This window comes from Acinonyx jubatus, chromosome D1 (assembly GCF_027475565.1).
Source record: "Acinonyx jubatus isolate Ajub_Pintada_27869175 chromosome D1, VMU_Ajub_asm_v1.0, whole genome shotgun sequence".
Taxonomy (NCBI): Eukaryota; Metazoa; Chordata; class Mammalia; order Carnivora; family Felidae; genus Acinonyx; species Acinonyx jubatus.
The window spans coordinates 86712259-86732993 of record NC_069390.1 but is presented as its reverse complement, the minus strand read 5'-3'; the positions used below and the strand labels follow the sequence as shown (position 1 = coordinate 86732993).

Below are 20735 nucleotides of genomic sequence, written 5' to 3'. Positions count from 1 at the left end.
GTCCTGGGGTATCGCTGTTTGCTTAGACTTCCTCCAGGTACCATGAATTTCACGTTGTTCCTGCCTTCTTGGTTTAGCACTTCCAAGCTATGGTTAAAGCCCTAGAGAAGGAAGCAGCCAGCGAGAAGCAGCAGCTGGTGGAAACCCACCTGGCTCGGGTGGAAGCTATGCTGAATGACCGCCGCCGCATGGCCCTGGAGAATTACCTGGCTGCCTTGCAGTCCGACCCACCACGGGTGAGTGGCGTGCAGAGCCCAGAGAACGGTATCCTCGAGGTCACCTCCTCTAAAGCAGCGTATGTGTAGAACACGTATGATGACCTGACACGGGTCAGCAAAAAAATTACATTTTTATGACGAGTTCTGGCAAGGGAAGACAGGGAAGGAGAGAAGAGGGGAAACAAGGTGTCATCTTCTAGTATGTTCTTACGTCACCTTAGCATTACACTTTATGCTTGCATATGCCACCAGTGATACGGAAGTGTCTTACCCTGGAAAAGCATAATCTGAGGATATGGGTTGGTAGTTACTCAATTATTGAATTTTTATAGTAGCTTTTTTAATGTTTATTTTTGAGAGAGAGAGAGAAAGATTGTGAGTGGGGGACGGGCAGAGAGAGAGGGAGACACAGAATCCGAAGCAGGCTCCAGGCTCTGAGCTGTCAGCACAGAGCCCGACGTGGGGCTCAAACCCAAACCACGAGATCATGACCTGAGCCAAAGTCGGACGCTTAACCGACTGAACCACCCAGGCGCCCCTTATAGTAGCTTTACTTTCAAAGAATAAAAACTTGCCTTTTGAACACGCCGTTGTAATAAGATTATGAAGAAAAGGGTAAAGGGACTTCTATCAAAGCCCCTGGTGCTGGTGGTCTTGTGCTTCTTTATCCCTTCGCTCTAACCTACCTTGCTTTTGGGGGACGGAAATACTGGAAAGAATGGTATTGGTATCCTTCTTAGGTGATCAAGCAGAGTCTTTTCTGGGTGACACAGGGACTGCCTACCTTGCAATTTAAGGTGTCGGACACTGAGCTTAGGAAAGAGGACAGATTGAGAGGGCTAGAGATTCTGGAAAATACTGTTCCTTAAGGAGCCAACATAACTTTGGAACTTAGTTTTTGGTACATTGTGTAGAAAGGTAGTTTCTTCTTACTTGAGAAGCTTAAAAGCTTTAAAAAGCACAGCTTTCCTTCTTGGTGCCCGGCTGGCTTTTACATTCTTAGGTGAGTTTTTTAAGCCTTTCCTGCCTGTTTTCAGTTCTGTAGTGCCTGGATATTCAAACTGCTGTTCTCTCTTGCAGCCTCATCGCGTCCTCCAGGCCTTGCGGCGTTACGTCCGTGCTGAGAACAAAGACCGTCTGCATACCATCCGTCACTACCAGCATGTGTTGGCTGTTGACCCAGAGAAGGCAGCCCAGATGAAATCCCAGGTACACTAGACACAGTCGAAATTGCCACAGGAGAGTGTCTCTAGTGGGGAGAAGCCGCTTCGACGGTTGGTTGGGCAACACTGATAGCTGTGCTTGGAAAGTGGTTTCCAAAGACATTATTAGATTACAAGAGGTGGTTTTTGCAAAAATACAGTTTCTAAGATCTCTTTTCCATACTTTGTTCTATTAAGCCCTTTCTCCTTAAAGAGTTTCTGAAAGTTTAGTGGAAAAACTAGACTATCATGTAGTATTTTACAGAAAAACAGCCATTTTTATATAGTGAGACTAGAAGGAAAGGAGAGACCTTGATCAGTGTATTAAATTAACAACTAGGGAATGAGTTGTGTGCCAGCAAGATCATAGTGCCACACCAGATGGCCCAGGAAGTGGAACTCTCTCCCTTGCAGACCTCGGGGGGAAACCCCAGCTGTCCTGTGTGATATTCGCTCTGTGCTCTAAGCCCTTAGTTCCAGTGAAGCTTGGCTGCTGAATTACATGAACTTCTGCATGTTCCCTGTTGTGTTATCTACACTCTGGGAAGTGCTGAATATGTTCAGCCTATTGTAATGTGCGCATTTGGTCTGGGATGTGAGTGTGGTGGTGTTCTTACCCCTTATGTGAGCTCAACAGCTCACCGTGAGGACACTGATGTCCAGTACCCTGCCCCCCTGTGGTTCTTGTTCTCCTGTGGGCATAGGAACCGTCCTCAGTCAAATGGCTCCTTAATTCATCTGAAATATGACAATGTCCACACACGCCAAGACTGTGGGTGGTGCATTTTCAGTTTCCATTTGCATTTTTTCTCTCAGGCACTTATTACTCTGGTGCTTTCCCGTCAATTTACTTGATTGAAAGAATGGCAAATATAAAATTAAATTACTTTCATCCCTGCTTTTAAAGGTCAGAGAGACATCAATCTACAATAAAAGCATCTTTCCATTTAATTTTTTTTTCGTTTGGCCATGTTACATGGCTTCAAGCCCACATAATTAATCCATTGGCTTAGAGCACCCTCTTTAGGACGAGCATGGTAAGTGCCAGTGTAACCAGACAGGCATACCCGTCCTGACATGCCTCACTGCGGCCTTGGGGTGGACGTTAGCCCACATCACCTTTCATTTCCACCCCAAAACCTTCACAAGTAAATGACCAGTTTTGATGGCTTTTTTTTCCTTTTTAAAAAGTATGAACAATCCGGAATTGTTGCATTCAGAAAAGGTAGTGAACCGTGGAACAGGGATGGTAGATAAGTCTTTATCACTCCTTAAAGTCAGGTTTATTTATACCTCAATGTAAAGTTTTGAAGGAATAACTAATCTAGTTAAATATGAATGAACTAGTTCTGTTATTCACCATGATAATCATTTCAAGCAATTACTTCACTAAGCAAAATCCGTGAATGGCCCCCTCTCCATGCCAGTCTGCTTTTAGCCAGTGATTTCATTCCTTTTTTTACCCCGTCTAATCTGACTGGTGGTAAAAATGGACTCTTTCCCTCTTTCACTCAGCAAAACCTTACCGAGTATCTCGCATTGTACAAATTAGGTTCTTTTGTGGCACCTGGGTGGCTCAGTCGGTTGAGCATCTGTCTCTCAATAATAAATAAACATTAAAAAAATTTTTTTTTATAAAGAAATTTTAACGTTTATTCATTTTAGAGAGAGAGAGAGAGGGACACAGAATCCAAAGCAGGCTCCAGGCTCTGAGCCGTCAGCACAGCCTGATGCAGGGCTTGAACTCATGAGCCGCGAGATCATGACCTGAGCTGAAGTCAGACACTCAACCGGCTGAGCCACCCAGGCACCCCTAAAATGAATAAACGTTAAAAAAATAAAAAATTAGGTTTCTTTTAAGCTCAATTACTACAGTTAGTAAGTGCCTCATGTAAAAATCAAATGAATAACTGCCTAGTGAAAGGTTTCAAATTTTGTTTTTAACTCAGAACACTCTCTGGATAAATTCTCAGATTGCCAAGGGGTAATACACACAGTCTGCACATACTCCTATACAGCAGTCCCCCATGATCGGAGGCTTTGCTCTCTGCGGTCCGCCGTGGCTCGGAAGTGAATGATCCTCCTGATGTATCATCAGGAGGTCAGTAGTAGCCTACCTTTATGTCACAGTGCTACGTCACTCATCTTGCTTCACGTGGGGATTTTATCATCTCACATTATCACAAGAAGAAGGGTGAATACAGTATAAGAAGGTATTTTGAGAAACAGAGACCCCATTAAATAACCTTTATTATAATTGTTCCACTTTATTATGTTATGGTTAATCTCTTACCTATGCCTAATTTATAAGTCGAGCTTTGTCATACAGGGAAAAAAACCCCAGTATACAGGGGGCTCAGCACGGTCTGCGGTTTCAGGCGTCCATTGGAGGTCTTGGAATGTACCACCCACAGATAAGGGGGGACTGTTAGACTTCAGTGGTCAGTAAATAAGGATGGGGATTAATGGATTTCCTCTGCCTGGCTGCTTTGCTGGACTCTGCAGAGAATATACTTTTTCTGCTGATCTTTGCGGAAGTGTGTGCATGTGTCCTGTCTGCAAGCTTTGTCCTGGCCTGGCTCTGTTGGTAACGAGGTCTCTCCACCATACTATACTTCCAGGTGATGACACATCTCCATGTGATTGAAGAAAGAAGGAACCAAAGCCTCTCACTGCTCTACAAAGTACCTTATGTAGCCCAAGAAATCCAAGAGGAAATTGGTGGGTGCTGCGTTTGTACTGAGGTCTGTGAGGGACTTTGGCCAAGACTCAAGGGTGGCAGCGGTACAAGGGCCAGGAAGCTAGGCATTAGCACTCCAGGGTTTAGGTCTGGAATTCACTGGGGCTTACGTGGCAAGCAAGGTCAAGGAGTAACCTGGGGACAGATGTACTGGCGGTGAGCCACAGAGCCTTGAGTTTCTTAACCTTTACTCTGTTACCGGAAGAAAAATTGAGGGTGTGAAATTGCAAGGGACCGGGGAGTTTCCTGTTGCCCTTTCCCCCTTAATTGCTGATGCATTTCAAGGCACCTATTTTACACACATTCTCATTTCCTCTCTCTCTTCTGGTCTTCTTTTTTTTGTTTGTTTGTTTGTTTGTTTGGCAAATATTTATTGTGTCTACTGTGTGTCACAGAGGGAAAATGGTGTAGACCATATATCCTGGAGGTCATGTTATAGTATGAGATAGACAGGAAAACAAGAAAAGGAGTGCCATGTGGGGGCATCAAATAGGGTGGAATGGTGGAGAGTGGCTGGGTGGTCAAGGGGTTTGTCTTGGGTGCAGTCACCTGGGACCCACATGACAAGAAGGAGCCATCCACGCAAAGACCACAAGGGGAAAAACACTGTTAGCAGAGGAAATGACTACTGCAGAGTCCTGAAGTTTAAGTTAAGTGTGGACACATTTGAGTAGATCAGTGTGACTAGAACATAGTGAGGGAGAAATGGGGCCAAAGAAGTTGGCAGAGACCAATTTGTTCAGAGATTTTAGCAAAACCAAGGAGTCTGGGTTTTATTCTAGGATAAATGGAAAGCTGTTAGAGAGCTTTAAACTAGGGAGTGACCAGATCTGAATTATGCTTTAAAAAAGAACATGAACTAAAGAAAAAATTACTTGGCTGCTATGTGCTATTAAAATTAGAAACCTGCCAGGAAGCAATTGTAAAAATCCAGGCGACAAATGCTGATCGTGGGCACTAAGATGGTAATGGAGGAAATAAACAGATGTGGGGGCTTTCAGGCACGTTGCAGACGAAGGGTGAACAGTGTGCTGCTGGGTTGGATGCCGGAGGTGAGGGACAGGAAGACATCGAGGGTAATGCCCAGCCTTCCATTGTCAGCAGCTGAGTGGATGGTGATGCCGCACTTGACTGAGGAAAAGCGTTCTCTTTATACATGATAAAATAGAAGTTGGACATTAAGTGGGGGTGTAAAGGGGGCTGTTCAGTGAGCTGGAGGTCGGGCAGTAAATATGAGGTACAGATTTTCAGATCGTGGCCTATGGATGGCATTTAAAACTGTGCCATTGGATGAAACCACTGAACCAGAGTGAGTTGGTAAAGAAGAGGAGTTCTGGGGCACTGGGGTTCCGCGGTGCTACAGGATCGGGGGTGCAGGCAGGAGGGAGTTGTCCACTGCGAGCTGGCGAGATGTTCCCCTCAGTAGATCCCAAGTTCTGTAATGCCATGAGTTAGCCTTGTTCACACTGGTGGTCCCTCTGAATGCCGGTTCCCTGCCATGCCTCTCTTTGTCAGATGAGCTGCTTCAAGAACAGCGTGCAGACATGGACCAGTTCACGGCCTCTATCTCAGAAACCCCCGTGGACGTCCGGGTGAGCTCCGAGGAGAGTGATGAGATCCCACCATTCCACCCCTTCCATCCCTTCCCGTCCTTACCTGAGAACGAAGGTGTGTATGATTGACAGCGCAGCTTCTCAGCGGCGCTGGGGGCGGGGATGGGCCTGCGGTTGGAAAGTTGAAGGTAGAATTTTGAACCTGGGTTGTGTTAGGGGGGCTATTTTCCTGGTGACAGTTGGGCAGGGAAATGGGAGACTGGATTCATTGAGCACCTACTGTGTGCAGGCACCATGCTGGGTGCCTTCAAATCCTTGGCTTCAGTATCACCATGAGGTTAGTAACATTTCTCCCACTTTAGAGAGATGGTTTGCTGAAATCCTCTTTTTTTTTTTTTCTGGTCCTGTCAGCTGCCCTCAGAGTGTATGACACCTTGCATGTGGAAGTCACTCTGCTGCTTAAAGAGCACTTTCACGTTATATTAGGTCATTAGCTTTTCATAATAAGCTGGGGAGCAGGCAGTGGAGAGACGACAGAGGTGACTTTTCAAGGTGATACCTCTGGTGTTGGGGGTGATAAGAAGCCATGTCCCTCTGACTCTGTCTGGCACGCTTTCTTCTATTCCTTTGCTGGGTCTTGATGTTTAAAAGGATCTTTAAAAGCTGTGGGTCTGCACCAGAAATAAACAAGCTGCTCAGCTCGGTGCCCTGAGACCAGGCTGTGGAATCAGTTTCTATTTATTTGTCTGCTGCTATTGCTGCTGATGGTGGTGGTGATAAAAATAGTGGCCACAGCTATAGAGCCCTTATCATATGCCAGCTTTAGCTAAGCGCTGTGCACGGAAGCTCTCATTTAATCCTCAAAATAGCCCTCTTAGGTAGGTACTGTGAGTGTCCTCATTTGGGGATTCCAAGATTTAAAGAGGTTAAGTGTCTGTCCAGGCTCACGTAGCCTGTGGGTGGAGAGTAAGGATTTGAACCCAAGCTGATGTGGTCCTGCAGTCCTGGGTACTGTCGCCTACCTCAGACCAGATGTAGCAGTGCTGGGACAGAGGCCTGAAGAAGATACTGAATGGGGAGGATGGGGTACATCCAACTCAGCCTTCAGACTTAAACAGAATGCCTTCTGAACAAGTTACCCCAAAGGTACCAACTCGTACGGTTGACCCTGCGATAGTAAAACGGAATGTGAGAAAGGAGCCAGAGAAGTAAAGAGATCCCACTTTGTTCCTAAAACCTGCACTTACAAATCCCATACCTGCATGGGCTTGTAGGGTGGACGTACTTACGTATCCCATTTGGGGGTGAGGGCATCTCGGACAGATCTGAACTAGGACCTTGTCTCCTTGTTAGAAAACCACAATCGATACTGACTGTATTTTTGTTATTTTCTAAGAAAAATAACTTTGTGGGCTAAGCTAAATAATTTGGGAATCTCCCCAAATTTCCCCCCAAGACAGACCTACTTCTTTCTCTCCTACCTTCCAGTCATATGTTGTAGCTCTTAACTGCTGGTTTGTTTATGGGATGTGTCAGGTGTGTTTTTAAGGAAGAATACTTTTTATTTACGTTATAGAGAAATTCTAAGATAGCAATTTTGAAAGAAGCCATTTTCTTTCTTAATCTCCTTTTTTGTGCTATTTCTTTTTTTTTTTTTATTGTTTTCCTTTCTGCTAGACACTCAGCCGGAGTTGTACCATCCAATGAAAAAAGGTTGGTCTGTCAAAGATGTTCCCTTTAATTAAGACCTCCATTCCTTTGCACTTCCTCCATGTGTCGGGAGGCTCATTTTCTGTTTCATACCATCACCTGAGATTTTTCCACCTCATTTCTCCAGATGTGGCTGTGAGGGGAGCCAGAGTGGCCTTGGGTCCAGCACTTAGAATCTGGTGTCAGTGGTACTGGTTACAAGGTGCCCATCTTAAACTTTCCTTCTGGATATCCAGAGAATACAGAGTAATCAAAACAGATATTTTTATGAGACATTTCTTTTGGGTAGGTTTTTTTTTTTTTAAGTTCATTTATTTTGAGAGAGCAAGAGAGCGTGAGTGGGGGAGGGGCAGAGAGCGAGAATCTGAATGAAGCAGGCTTTGCGCCCATCTCACAAACCAAGAGATCTTGACCTGAGCTGAAACCACGAGTCAGACACTTAACTGACTGAACCACCCAGGCGCCCCTCATCTGGATAGATTTTTAAATGTATATTCAACTTAAACAGGTTGGGTGGAATTGCTAGTATATTTGAAAATATGCTTAATTTAGGGGCAGGTGGAAGTTGGTTCCTTTTACCTCTTCCCCCCTGCCCATCCCCCCCACTGCTCCACTACATCTTGCCCTTTCCTTTCAGCTGTACCCAGCCCTGTGTCTGTGCCCACCTGTCTGTCGCCACTAGTCTTCGTTTTGACTTTAGCATTACTCAAACACTTAGAAGCTGATGGATGGAACGGGTTGTGACAAGTGGACTCTGGCTGTGTGGTAGTGAGTGTCCAAGCTTCAGAACAGGCTGGGACTGTGTAAGCGCCACGCCGAGTGCCTCGAGTATGTGGCCTCACTTCATGCACTGAGCACACCTACTGGCCGGGGCTTTAGCTCTCTCTGACAGATTAGGCGGTTGGAGAAGCCTCAGACTGCATGATTCGCTCAGAGTCCTGACTGTAAGAAATGGAGGAATCCGAACTCAAACCCAGCTGCTTTGTCTTCAGAGCCTATGCAGTTTCTGTCACATAAAAGGCCGCTGCATTTCCCCAGCTTGTTGGGTGGTCCACAGTCCCAGGGTCATTGTGAATAAGTGCATATGCTTCATGTTCTCAGTGTGTGTTTTATGAGCCTGCTGACTTTGACCAGCTGTGGATGCACCACACGGTGTTCTCTAAGAATTTGATGTTGTGGTTTGTGCCATGGCTTTTTCTCAGAAGAGTACAATTTCAATCTTGTAAAGATCACTTCTGTGTTAAATGCTTGGTTTTATTCTACCTGGATATGCCTCTTCTTGGAGGTGACTCTGAACCATGCATCCTAGGTATTTACAGATAAAGATGAATTTCCTGGAAGCTTACCTGGCTTTCACCCACATACTTCAGTTGTTGTTAGTTGGAATAATTTAAACATTAACTTTTGTTTTCTTAACATCACTTGATTATGCCTTTTATAAAAGCAAGGTGGTTTGGGTCAGTGTTTAAGAGAACACGTGAGTTTCACCACCAAAGGAATATCGGAATAGTCTAGACTGGTCATAGGACTTTAAATTAGTTGGTTCAGTGCCGTGTTATTTCTCATGTAGGATTCTGCCCTCTGACCTTTAAAATCTGGAGGAGGAGAGAGAAAGTGATAGAAGGGTTAGAATTTACTAGGCTTGTTCATCCACAACCTTGCTGAGACAGCACCTTTCTAGATTCTTCTTTCTCAGTCGAAGTGCACTATTGCTGTTTCAGTGGCATTTTGAGACTATAAAAACCAGGCCTGATTTAACTTACCCTAGAATCAAGTTGGGAAATTGCTCTTTAAGGTGAAAACTTTAGGAAAAAACAGTGTTATTTTGGGCTGCCTTCTGCTGGGTGAACGCATTAGCTAGCCCGCACATTCCACACCTGCAGCAGCTGTTACTGGTGGTTCCGTGTCAACAACGAGCCTGGTTGTGAGCCGGAAGGCCTTGCTGTGGCCGGGCCTAGTGTCATTGGCTCTGGCAAGCCCGGGGACAGCAGTGCTTGGCATTTACTCATGTTTGAGTCCTACTCACATGCAGGTGATCACCTTAGAATGAGGAGTGTGCCATCCAGTTGATCTGTTTATAAGAGGTTCAAATTGTGGACATTTATATTGAACTGTGTATCTTATTAATGAAAAACTCATAGAGTAGGTAGAAATCACATGCTTTCTGAACCTAAAATAAGGAGGATCGCTCCTCACTTTTCCTCTGCCTGGGTTCGTGCTGGGTTCAGTCGAACCGCATCTTTGGATGCTGTCATTTGGAGTGCCACACACAAGTGATGTCGGCTCTGGCGATGTCTGACCTTGACAAGAGGAGTGTGGCTAGTCTTGCTCCCTTTACAGAAAGGAACCTTCCACCCTCGTGTTTGAATTCTCCCTGTCTGTGAAATGCTTCCTTCCTGCTCATTCTTGAATGACCACTGAAAATGTGACATCTGTGATCCAGGCCCTCAGAGGGTTGCAGGCTAGAGGGAGACACAGAAGAAAATGAGGATAAACACTGATTTCGAGTGCTGTAAGCTGGGAATGTCTCCCAAGAGGAGCTGCAGCTTGAAGGACAACTAGGAAGGGTTGGAGGTCAGGGAGGGTATTTCAGGCAGAAAGAATTGCCTGTGGGATAAAATAAGATGCTTGAGACAAATGTGCACATTCATTGCTGGTGTGATGGTTCTCCCATCCAAAGGGAGCGAGCACAGAGTGTTGAAGGAGCAGGTTGTGGGCTTATAGGTACTCGGTAATATCACATACGGGTATTACATGTTTTTCTGTGCTAGAATGCCTCTGAACTCCACTTCTGTTTATCTTACAATAAACATTCTCTTCTGGAGGCTGTCATTCTGTTTTTCCAGGTTGGATATTAAGTAAGCACTCTCTCCTCCTCCATTAAACTCATCGGTCCTCTGAAAATGCCTGTACCATTCATCCTTATAGAGCACAGTGCATCCTCAAAAATGGGAACAAAGTAGCCTATCATGTCGCAGCGGGGGAGGTGATCAGTGAGGGCCCCTGCTTCTGTGAGGTTGGCATGAGATCAGCCCATCCTGGGAAACGCTCAGCTGTGATCTCTCTCCACACAGGATCTGGAGTGGGAGAGCAGGAAGGAGGACTGATCGGTGCTGAGGAGAAAGTGATTAACAGTAAGAATAAAGTGGACGAAAATATGGTGAGCCATTTCTCCCCTCCGCCCTGCCCTGTTTTAATTTTGAGACTAATTAGAATGAGTGGCATTGTTTTAGAGGCTTTCCAAATGAACCTCCCTGTGTTCACTTTCCATATGGTAGAAGATGGGTGGGCTCCAACTGGTCCCACAAATCTGCTGTATTCTTTAGCATCTGGCTATGAGAAGGAATAAAGAATTACTTTTCAGCCATAGCTCTCCTCTTGCGATACAGTGGGGGAAATATATTTGCAACTAAAGATATGAATAAAATATGAGAGGCCATTTTCAAGTGAGTATAGAGATTTAATAACTTGTAAATTGAATAGAGTCGGGTTTGGTTCTTATATTGCCTTTGGTTTATACACACTATTAGTTATTATTCTATCATTTTCTATCACTGATATTTCTGGATTATTGTCAACTGAGGTTTTTTTTGTTTCGTTTTGTTTTTTTAATTTTGAGAGAGAGAGCACAAGCACGCACGTGAGCAGGGAGGGGCAGAGAGAGGAAGACACAGAAACTGAAGCAGGCTGTAGCCTCTGAGCTGTCAGCACAGAGCGCAACGCGGGGCTCGAACTCACGAACTGTGAGATCATGACCTGAATCAAAATCGGACACTTATCTGACTGAGACACCCAGGCGCCCCAATATTTATTTTTAATTATTTTTAATGTTTGTTTATTTTTGAGAGAGAGATAGATTGTGGGCAGGGGAGGGGTAGAGAGGGAGGGAGACAGAGAACCTGAAGCAGGCTCCAGGCTCTGAGCTGTCAGCAGAGAGCCCGACAGGAGGCTTGACCCCACAAATCGCGAGATCATGACCTGAGCCAAAGTCAGCCGCCTAACTGAATGAGCCACCCAGGTGCCCCCTGAGTTTGATATTTAAACGTGAATTGTTGGTAATTTATCCTGTAATGTCACTCCATAATGGTTACCTAAAGGAAAAGGCAAGTGGAAGCACTTAGGGAACTAGCTGCAATACAGTAACTTGTGTCCACACTTGCTTCTTTAGGGGTTTGGTGAGTGGATTTAGAAGAACGTGACAGAACTGCTTGGTTAGTGGGTGTCCTCCGTATCCACCTCCCTCCACCAAATAATATGTGGAGTAGAAAAGAAGCTCCATTTATGCTTAATGTCCCCTTCCACCCAGTTGCTGACATTTTCGTACCATTTCAGGTCATCGACGAGACCCTGGATGTTAAGGAAATGATTTTCAATGCCGAGAGGGTTGGCGGCCTAGAGACAGAGCCGGTACGTACGTGTTCAGCTCCGGAACCTAAATGCCAGGTTTCCCATGGGTCTCGGCTGCTTCTCTCTTGTCTTCTCATTTCAAATGGAAAACGGAGAGACGCTCGGTATCTCAAACTCTCAAAGACCCCCATCCCCAATTTTCCACACTTTTGGGTAAGAAAGCTAAAATTAGGATCTCGATGGAGATTGGAAAAAGTGGGAGTTCTCCTCATAAGGATGGTCCCTTGGAAAGCAGCATCTCAGAGTTCCCTCAGTGTCGGAGTCACGACTCTACAGGCGCCTGGCCCTCCTTGAGCTGCTGGTCTCCCGCTCGCCATCTTTCACATTGTGCGAAGAGTCGCTGAGACCTTGTCGCACATCTACTTTGTTATCGTAGGAATCCGTGGGGCCACTGCGGGAGGACTTCAGTCTGAGCAGCAGCGCCCTCATCGGGCTGTTGGTCATTGCAGTGGCCATCGCCACGGTCATAGTCATCAGCCTGGTGATGCTGAGGAAGAGACAGTATGGCACCATCAGCCATGGGATTGTGGAGGTGAGTAGCAGGGGCTCTCTTGTGACTTGGCCTTGAGGTGGTGATGGTTTGCTCTGTGCAGTCAGAAAGGCTTATGGAATTCAGACATCTTAACTTCGTGGGTGCTGCACTTCAATTAAATTACTCACTGGATTATTAGATCATGTTTCGGAAGTCAGTCCCAACCGAATTATGTTGGTCCTATCACAAAGGGCTGTTGCCAGCTCTGACGGTGAATGTGAGGAAACCATAAGAGCATTTTATGCTGCAGAGGGTGAAAACTTCCTGAGTGTTTTCTTCTTTCAGGTATGTTAGATATTTGAGAATGAGGACTGTTGATACTCTTTTTTATTTTTGTTCTTGTTACTGACTTGTTTTTTTAAGGAGCAAACCAGGTATACGACCAGTCAGGCAACCCTGGCAATCATGAATCTTAAAAATATGAAATAGAAGTAATATTTTTTTTAACGGGGGAGAAAAGCAACAGGAAATTTAGAGCCAGAGCAGGCTGTTTTCTGTTCCGTCTTCTGCTGGTTCATAATTAGAACTGCTTACCACTCATTTTGTGGTGGGGGATGGGAATGGCCGGGGTGTCTTGGTTCCAGAAAACAAATACAGTAAAGAATATGATACGGGGCGCCTGGGTGGCTCAGGCGGCTGAGTGTCCAACTTCGGCTCAGGTCATGACCACGCGGTTTGTGAGTTCGAGCCCCGCGTCAGGCTCTGTGCTGACAGCTCAGAGCCTGGAGCCTGTTTCGGATTCTGTGTCTCCCTCTCTCTCTGCCCCTCCCCTGCTCACTCTCTCTCTCCCTCTCTCTCAAAAATAAATAAACATTAAAAAAAAAATAAAAATAAAAAAGGAGTATGATACACTCTGGAAAATTGGTTCAGATGTATGTCCACCTCCTGCTGGACACCAACTTCATTATGGAATTTCAGAGCTGGAAAAGACCCCAGGGATCTTGGGGTCCCAGTCCTTATTTTCTAGGGAACGCTCCCCTGTGCTGTCCTGAACAGTAAGTAGCAGTACCGAGACGTGGTCGTCACTGTGGTGCTAGGAAATTCAATTCACTCTGTTCTCTAACTCGGACCAAGCTTTCAGGACTTGCGCTTTCAGAAGCCTCTCTGACCCTCTTCTTTTCTTTCTCCTCCTCCTGTGTCCTCCCCACCAGCTCTTGTGTGGTGTCCCCAGTGGAAATGGGACACCTGGTTGACCTCGCTTCCCAGGGGAGTGCACAGCAAACACCTTAGGTCTTCTGACGTCCCGTGCAATTCTCTTGTGGTACAGTGCAGTGATATTCCGTCTCTCTTCCTCCAGGTTGACCCAATGCTCACCCCAGAAGAGCGTCACCTGAACAAGATGCAGAACCATGGTTATGAAAACCCGACCTACAAATACCTGGAGCAGATGCAGATTTAAGTGGGAGAAAGCAAGTGGCAGCGCCTGCTGGGGGAGGTGCTGCAGGTGGGCTAGAAGGGGTCCAGCATTTTGGATCAACTACTGGACCAGCAGTGCTTCCAGAGGATTCATCTGATGTGCAGACCTTCTGGATTGTTAGGACTCTAAAGTACTACTGTAGAACCACAATCTCCATTCTTTTAAATGGGTGAAAAATGTTAATATAACAATATATGATATATAAACCTTAAATGAAAAAATGATCTATTGCAGATATTTGACTGATGTAGTTTTCCTTTTTTAAATTAATCAGAAATCCCACTTCCATTGTATTGTCTCACATACGCGCTCTGTAAATGGGAAATGTTGGTTTTTGGTAATAGACTGTATATGCAGGCCGTTCCAGCTGTATTGTATGCGTCACTCCTTTAGGCTCATTCACTGTCCCGGTTTTTATTAGGAAAAAAACAAAAAAACCTAAGGCAGTATTCCCTTGTTAAATGAGCTAGCTTTCAGAAAGTTGCCCAGAAACTAAATGTTAAAGGGAACCGTGATTGACCATTCAAACACATCATGATACTCTTGCAAAATTATTTTAAAGGACCAGTTCTTTGGAAGTCAGGTGTTCCCAGTGCTGGGTACCTTGGTGTCACAAGGAGGTTAAAAGCATTTGAGCCCCGGCATCTTTTAGTGAGAGGCTCACGTATACAGGTTAGGGCATCCACTACTGCTTTCCTTCTGAATCCAGTTCTTCCACAGAAATTAGCCTGTAGTTTGTATATGACGTTCTTCCACTGTCTGCCGTTACTGACCGTAGCTTTTTACTGCTCACTTCCCTTCCAAGTAACGTCCATACGTGCTGTCTTTTCCTCTTTGGACATTTCCCCGGAAGGCACTGGCCCTCAACCCTCCCCACTGTACCTTGACTTCTCTGCCCACCCTCGCCCGGCACCAGCCTCTCTGCTGTTCAAAGACCACAGTGGTAGGTGGCTGTGCGCCTGGGAGGGAAGGTGGGGGGCTTGCTTTGACGTGCAAGGAGGATGTTCCATGTTTTATGCGAAACGCTCTGTAGACACCGTGGAAAATTTTGGAGATTGTTTCCTTCACCTGAGTCTTTGTGATGCTTGTATAGTGGATGATGCTCACAGCTTTTTCTTTTTCTTCTGTTTTTGTTTCTTTCCTTTTTTTTCTCCTCCCCTCTCCCCCTCTTTTTTTTTTTTTTTTTAATTCTGAAGGTTCTGGTAACCTGTGGTATATTTTTTTCTATTTTCCTGTGACTTTTTTTTTTTTTTTTTTTTGTCTTTCTTCTTCTTCCTCCCCTTCACCTTATCCATGTGTCTTCCCACTATGCACAGATAAAAGTTCACCCACAAACTCCTTAATCTGATCTGTGGAGAATGTACAGTTTAAACACATCAATAAATACTTTAACTTCCACCAAGACTCCTTGTGTCATTGGCCCGCTGTTAATCCGTGGTGACGGTTTTAACCCTTCTGCCCTCCAGACTCTGGGTGTCGTCCTTCCCTAGGGGACTGCCGAGCCGCACCGCAGGGGCAGGGGTTCGTTTGCTCCAGTGAGTTAGGCTCTTAGGCTTTAATTCCACTTTTCATTTAAAAACTAAGAGAACTTAACAGAAACCCATGGGGGAGGGGAAGGAAAAAAAAAGGTTAGAGTGGGAGAGAGCCAAAGCATAAGAGACTCTTAAAAACTGAGAACAAACTGAGGGTTGATGGGGGGTGGGAGGGAGGGGAGGGTTTGTGATGGGTATTGAGGAGGGCACCTTTTGGGATGAGCACTGGGTGTTGTATGGAAACCAATTTGACAATAAATTTCATATATTGAAAAAAAATAATAAAAAAAACAAATAGAAACTAAGGGAGCCCGGCTGGCTCAGTCAGTGGAGCATGTGGCTCTTGATCTTGGGGTTTTAACTTTGAGCCCTACATTGGGTGTAGAGATTAGTTAAAAAAAATCTTTTAAAAAAAACTAAGGGGAAATGCCTTCAGTCTGAAGGTAGGTATCTTTGATTTCCTCCACCATATTTTATGTTTTCTAAAATGCTAATTTGGTTAAACCTTGGACTTCTTGATTACTTCCTGTTTGTTTATATTTTTTAAGAGAACAGGATGGGGGAGGGGCAGAGGGAGAGAGAGTCGTAAGCAGGCTCCACACAGCACGGAGGCCAATTCGGGGCTTTATCCCAAGACCCTGGGATTGTGACCTGAACCAAAATCAAGAGTCTGATGTTCAACCAGCTGAGCCACCCAGGTGCCCTGATTGTTTCTTCTTTAAAAAAAAAAAAAAATTCTATTTTGTAGTTTTTAGTCTATAATCTGGGTGATTGTTTTGTAGCCTTTTCTTGTGAATTTGTAAGTTTAAAATTTCATAGGAGCTGCTTTACTATTTCTTTTGACATCCCTCTTCATGATGACAAATCTGAGTTTTTATATGTCAGAATTTTAAGTTTTCTTTAAGTTACATCTTTCCTTTTGAGCTATTCATTTCCTGTAAATGTGTAGCAATCATTTATTTGATCAATGGTCAGTTAAAAGAAAGGGTGGGGCACCTGTGTGGCTCAGTCAGTTGAGCGTCTGACTCTTGATTTTGGTTCAGATCATGATCCCGGTGTCGTGGGATCGAGCCCTGTGTTGTGCTCTGCACTGTGTGTGAAGCCTGCTTGAGATTCTCTGTCCCTTTGCCTCTCTCCCCCCGGTTGCGTGTGTACACACTCTCTTTGTAGTAGTAAAAAAAGTAACAAGAGGGAAAGTTAGCTGAGAGTTTTGTCCAGCAAAATTTAATTTGAGCTACTGATATTTATTAATACGAGTCTTTTCTTTTTGGAACTGGAAACAATGAGTGGGGCCTGTGTCTGGATTTGCAGAGTATTTCCAGCCCTGATTTCTGTTTAACGATGTACCACTAGGAGGTGCTATTTTCTCATTGAAGGAGGTTTGTTTACCTGCCGTCTGCTTACGGCTCTTTGTCCCTGGGGTGGTTTTCACTGGTGATTTAAGTGTTTTTTAATGTCCGGCTCCATGTAGAAGAGTAAATTCAGGGGCTAATCTTAGCATTCTTACCCCAGCTGAGTGTAATGCCAGTTTACATACGTGGTGCAGTCAAGGTCGCATCGCATATGCGTCTGTAAATGTACATGTGTACACATACAATGCATGTATCTTGCTTACGGTTCTAGAATATAATGAATGTGCATGTTACGAACCTGTGGCCAGGAAGCACCATGGAACAAACCAGTTGAACAGGCTGGTTCTTTATAACCATCAGCACTTCCCCATCTGCCTCTTCCTCCTCACCACTTATATGGCTATCAGGAAAGCCATGGGGGGAAAAAAAACAAAAACACTTAATTTTTAAAGGCAGTTTCTGCCAGAGTGGTCTCAAAAGCGTTGTCACTTGACCTTCTGCAATATCGGCTGGGAAGTGTAGTTTGAGCATTCCTTATCTGGTTCCAAATCTAACAGCCCAGCTTCATTTATTTTAGTGCTTGCCATCTGCTAGCTGCTTTACATGCAGTGTCTCATTTAATTGTCTTAACCTTTACAGCATGGGTGTTCTTATCTTAGAGAAAGCGGAGGCCTTTCGATTGGTAAGGGATGGAGCAGAGATCCAGGCTCAGAGCTGTTCCAGTAATTGCCTTGTTCGCTGTACCTCTGTCCTGGAGGACAGTAGGTCCTGGAGGTCATCCCACAGCTGGTGCCTGTCAACTAGGACCCATCCAACTGGTTGGCTATTAGGACTTTTATCCATTACCAACATTCCAGTCGATGGGCCCCAGAGGAGTTTGGGGCTGGTGAAATTGCAGTGTTTTCAGTTACACATCCGTTACCCATACATGGTCAGTACAGAAGCAGCTGGGATTAGACTCGAATGTGCTGGCAACTAGGCTCACAGGCCTCCCTCACCCTGGATTGATCTAGATACGCAGATATGATACCTATAAAGAGTATGTTTTTTCATTTTGAAAGGAAACGCCCACAGCGATGAGTGTGTGTCCAGCAAGGACTTCCCAGCAGGCCTCACCCTAGACCAGCTCCACTCTGCTCCCTGGTGGCATCGTCCCCTCTTTGGGGACTGAGAGAAACTTACTCATCTCCTGTTTTCTGCCTTGGTGACTCAGCTTTGCCTCCTGGGCAATGTGGCCCTGCCCACCTTGTCATCAGCAGCAGGGGCCAGCAGTTCTGAGCTGACTTTGGTGCGAAGCCCTCCTACCTCCCTGTCTGCTCTCAGTTACAAATCAGAGCCCAGCAGCTGAGGTCTGAGCCAGCCCAGGTGTCCTGGCAATCTCCTCTGGTTTCACTTGCTGTCACACTGATACTCTTACCCTAGGAGACACGAGTCCCTCAGATTTGCAGGAATCCCAAGGGTTCGCTCTAAAGGAACGTACAGTCTTACCTTATTAGAAGTGATGGGCATGCAGAAAATGAAGAGAAGGAAGAAGAAGGGCCCTCATGGCTTCTCTCATTTCACAGTTGAAACATGCCCACAAGGTCACATGCCAATCAGTGCAGAGCCAAAGTCTGTGGTATGTGCAATAGGTTCTTTTTTTTCTGGGACAAACGGTAAAGTGGTTCTTCTAAAATAAGATTATCTTGCCTTTGTTACCTACTGTGAAATGGGGTACTTCCGTCTGGGGGTATTCTGTCTTATCACTCCTTAACTGCAGGCTGTTAGTATGAAACCGCTGTAGAGAAGCCTAGGTGTCCAGAGGACGGGACAAGAGACAGAATTCACAGATACTTATTTCTGTATTCTTGAAATGGATGGGGCATTACTTGGGAGTCTTCAATAGTTCCATGGCCAAGTTAGCTTAACTAGCTCTGATCAAACTTCAGATACTGAAGTCAGTGGCTCTGATTAGAGTAGCAACCTCCATCAATAAAACATTTTTAGGGGCGCCTGGGTGGTTCTGTCGGTTGGGCTTCACGATCTTGAGGTCTGTGGGTTTGAGCCCCACGTTGGGCTCTGTGCTGACAGCTCAGAGCCTGGAGCCTGCTTTGGATTCTGTATCTCCCTCTCTCTCTGCCCCTCCCCCTCTCATGCTCTGTCTCTCAAAAATAAATAAACATTTAAAAAAAGGAAACATCTTTAATATGTGCCCTATATGTATAATTATTTGAAAATTATATATATATACATATATATATATATACACACACACACACATATATATATATATGTATATGTATATAATAAACAGAGACTTGGAAAGTATAAAAAAGATGAAATTACTTTTTTGAATGTTATCTAATAGAGCCTTTTTGGGTCCGGTAAAATATTACTAGCTTTAGTGCAAGCAAAGTGATTGCTTTCATTCTGTCACAACCAATTCCAGAGCTGATTCAGGTTTCCTTAGTTTTTATCGGACGTCGTTTTCTGTCTCAGGATATCACCTTGTATTTAGTTGTGTCTTTTTTTTTTTTTTTAATTTATGTATTTTTGAGAGACAGAGGCAGAGCATGAGCAGGGGAGGGGGAGAGAGAGAGGGAGACACAGAATCTGAAGCAGGCTCCAGGCTCTGAGCTGTTTGTTAGCACAGAGCCTGACGCGGGGCTTGAACCCACGAAGTGCGAGACCATGACCTGAGCTGAAGTTGGATGTTCAACTGACTGAGCCACCCGGGCACTGCTTGGTTGTGTCTTTGTAAGCTCCTCCTGACCATGACTGTTTCTCTGACTTCCCTTGTTTTTGATGATTTTGGCAGTTCTGGGGACTGCTGGTCAGGTATTTTGTAGGATGCCCCTCTATTGGGATGTGTCTGATGTTTGTCTCCTAAGACCCTGGGGTTTTGTGTTACTCGGGAGGAAGACTACAGTGCCATGCTCATCACACCATATCAAGTCACTGTGACTTAATCCCTGTTGCTGGCATTGCTCACCTGGCTGAGGTGGGGTCTGGCAGTGTCTGTCCTGGGAAGATACTCTCACCAAGTCCTCCTCCCTCCTCCACACTGAAGAGTTATGCTATGCTCTTCCATATTTTATTATTTTTAAATTGTGTTTGAAGGCTTAGAGCAATTAAAAGTCTGGCCCAAGATCTATTTGTTTCATTACTTAATGGCTTAGCAAAGCCGAGGTTTTGATCGTAGTGATGGTTTAATGGGTATATTTAAACTTGTACACTGTTAGTATGTGTGGTTGACTGTGTATCAATTACACCGCAAAGTTGTTAAACAAACAAAAGGCTGGGAGGGGGGCGCCTGGGTGGCTCAGTCCGTTAAGCGTCCGACTTCGGCTCAGGTCATGATCTCTCGGTCTGTGGGTTCGAGCCCCGCGTCAGGCTCTGTGCTGACAGCTCAGAGCCTGGAGCCTGCTTCTGATTCTGTGTCACCCTCTCTCTCTGCCCCTCCCCCGTTCATGCTCTGTCTCTCTCTGTCTCTCAAAAATAAATAAATGTAAAAAAAATAAAAATTAAAAAAAGAGCTGGGAGGGACACCTTGCACAAACAGGTTGGATGAGAGAAGTGGGTTATTGGCTCTGCCTGTTCCAGCACAATCCTATCAGTCAATTCTGTTTCTGAGTTTAAGTACACAAACAGGGCTTTTAGGGGAGACATCACTTTCAACAGCAAAATAACCTAGTAATGGACACCATTCCACACATTTGTTTTCCAGTTTCTCCATTGCATAAGCTTCTTCGGAAAAAGCAAATCAGGGGGTGCCTGGGTGTCTCAGTTGGGCGTCCAGCTTTGGCCCAGGTCATGATCTCATAGTTTGTGGGTTCAAGCCCCACATCAGGCTCTGTGCTGAGAGCTTGGAGCCTGGAGCCTGCTTAAGATCTTGTGTCTCCCACTCTCTGCCTATCCTGTGCTTGCGCTTTGTCTCTCTGTCTCAAAAATAAACATTTAAAAAATTGAAAGAGAGAGAGAGGGAGGGAGGGAGGAAAGGAGGAAGAAAAAGCAAATCAGGGGCTCCTGACTGGCTCAGTCGGAAGAGCTTGTAAGGGCTTGGTCTCGGGGTCGTGGGTTCAAGCTCCACGTT

The 20735-nt window shown here is 45.2% G+C and overlaps 1 protein-coding gene across 4 annotated transcripts in view; it reads left to right on the top strand.

Annotated features, from left to right (window-relative positions):
• APLP2 (amyloid beta precursor like protein 2) overlaps positions 1-15177 on the top strand; it is an 85889-nt gene extending 70712 nt beyond the window's left edge. For 2 of the 4 annotated variants that reach the window (XM_027036922.2, XM_027036919.2), the window contains 9 exons: positions 78-236; positions 1299-1427; positions 4042-4141; positions 5676-5828; positions 7391-7426; positions 10498-10583; positions 11756-11830; positions 12207-12362; positions 13660-15177. In XM_027036922.2, the coding sequence (XP_026892723.1) occupies positions 78-236; positions 1299-1427; positions 4042-4141; positions 5676-5828; positions 7391-7426; positions 10498-10583; positions 11756-11830; positions 12207-12362; positions 13660-13761 (996 nt within the window). In that variant the 3' untranslated portion in view covers positions 13762-15177. The remainder of the gene's footprint in view (positions 1-77; positions 237-1298; positions 1428-4041; positions 4142-5675; positions 5829-7390; positions 7427-10497; positions 10584-11755; positions 11831-12206; positions 12363-13659) is intronic. The other 2 variants (XM_027036923.2, XM_027036920.2) reach the window with 1 other exon arrangement.
• The last annotated feature ends 5558 nt before the right edge of the window (positions 15178-20735 follow it).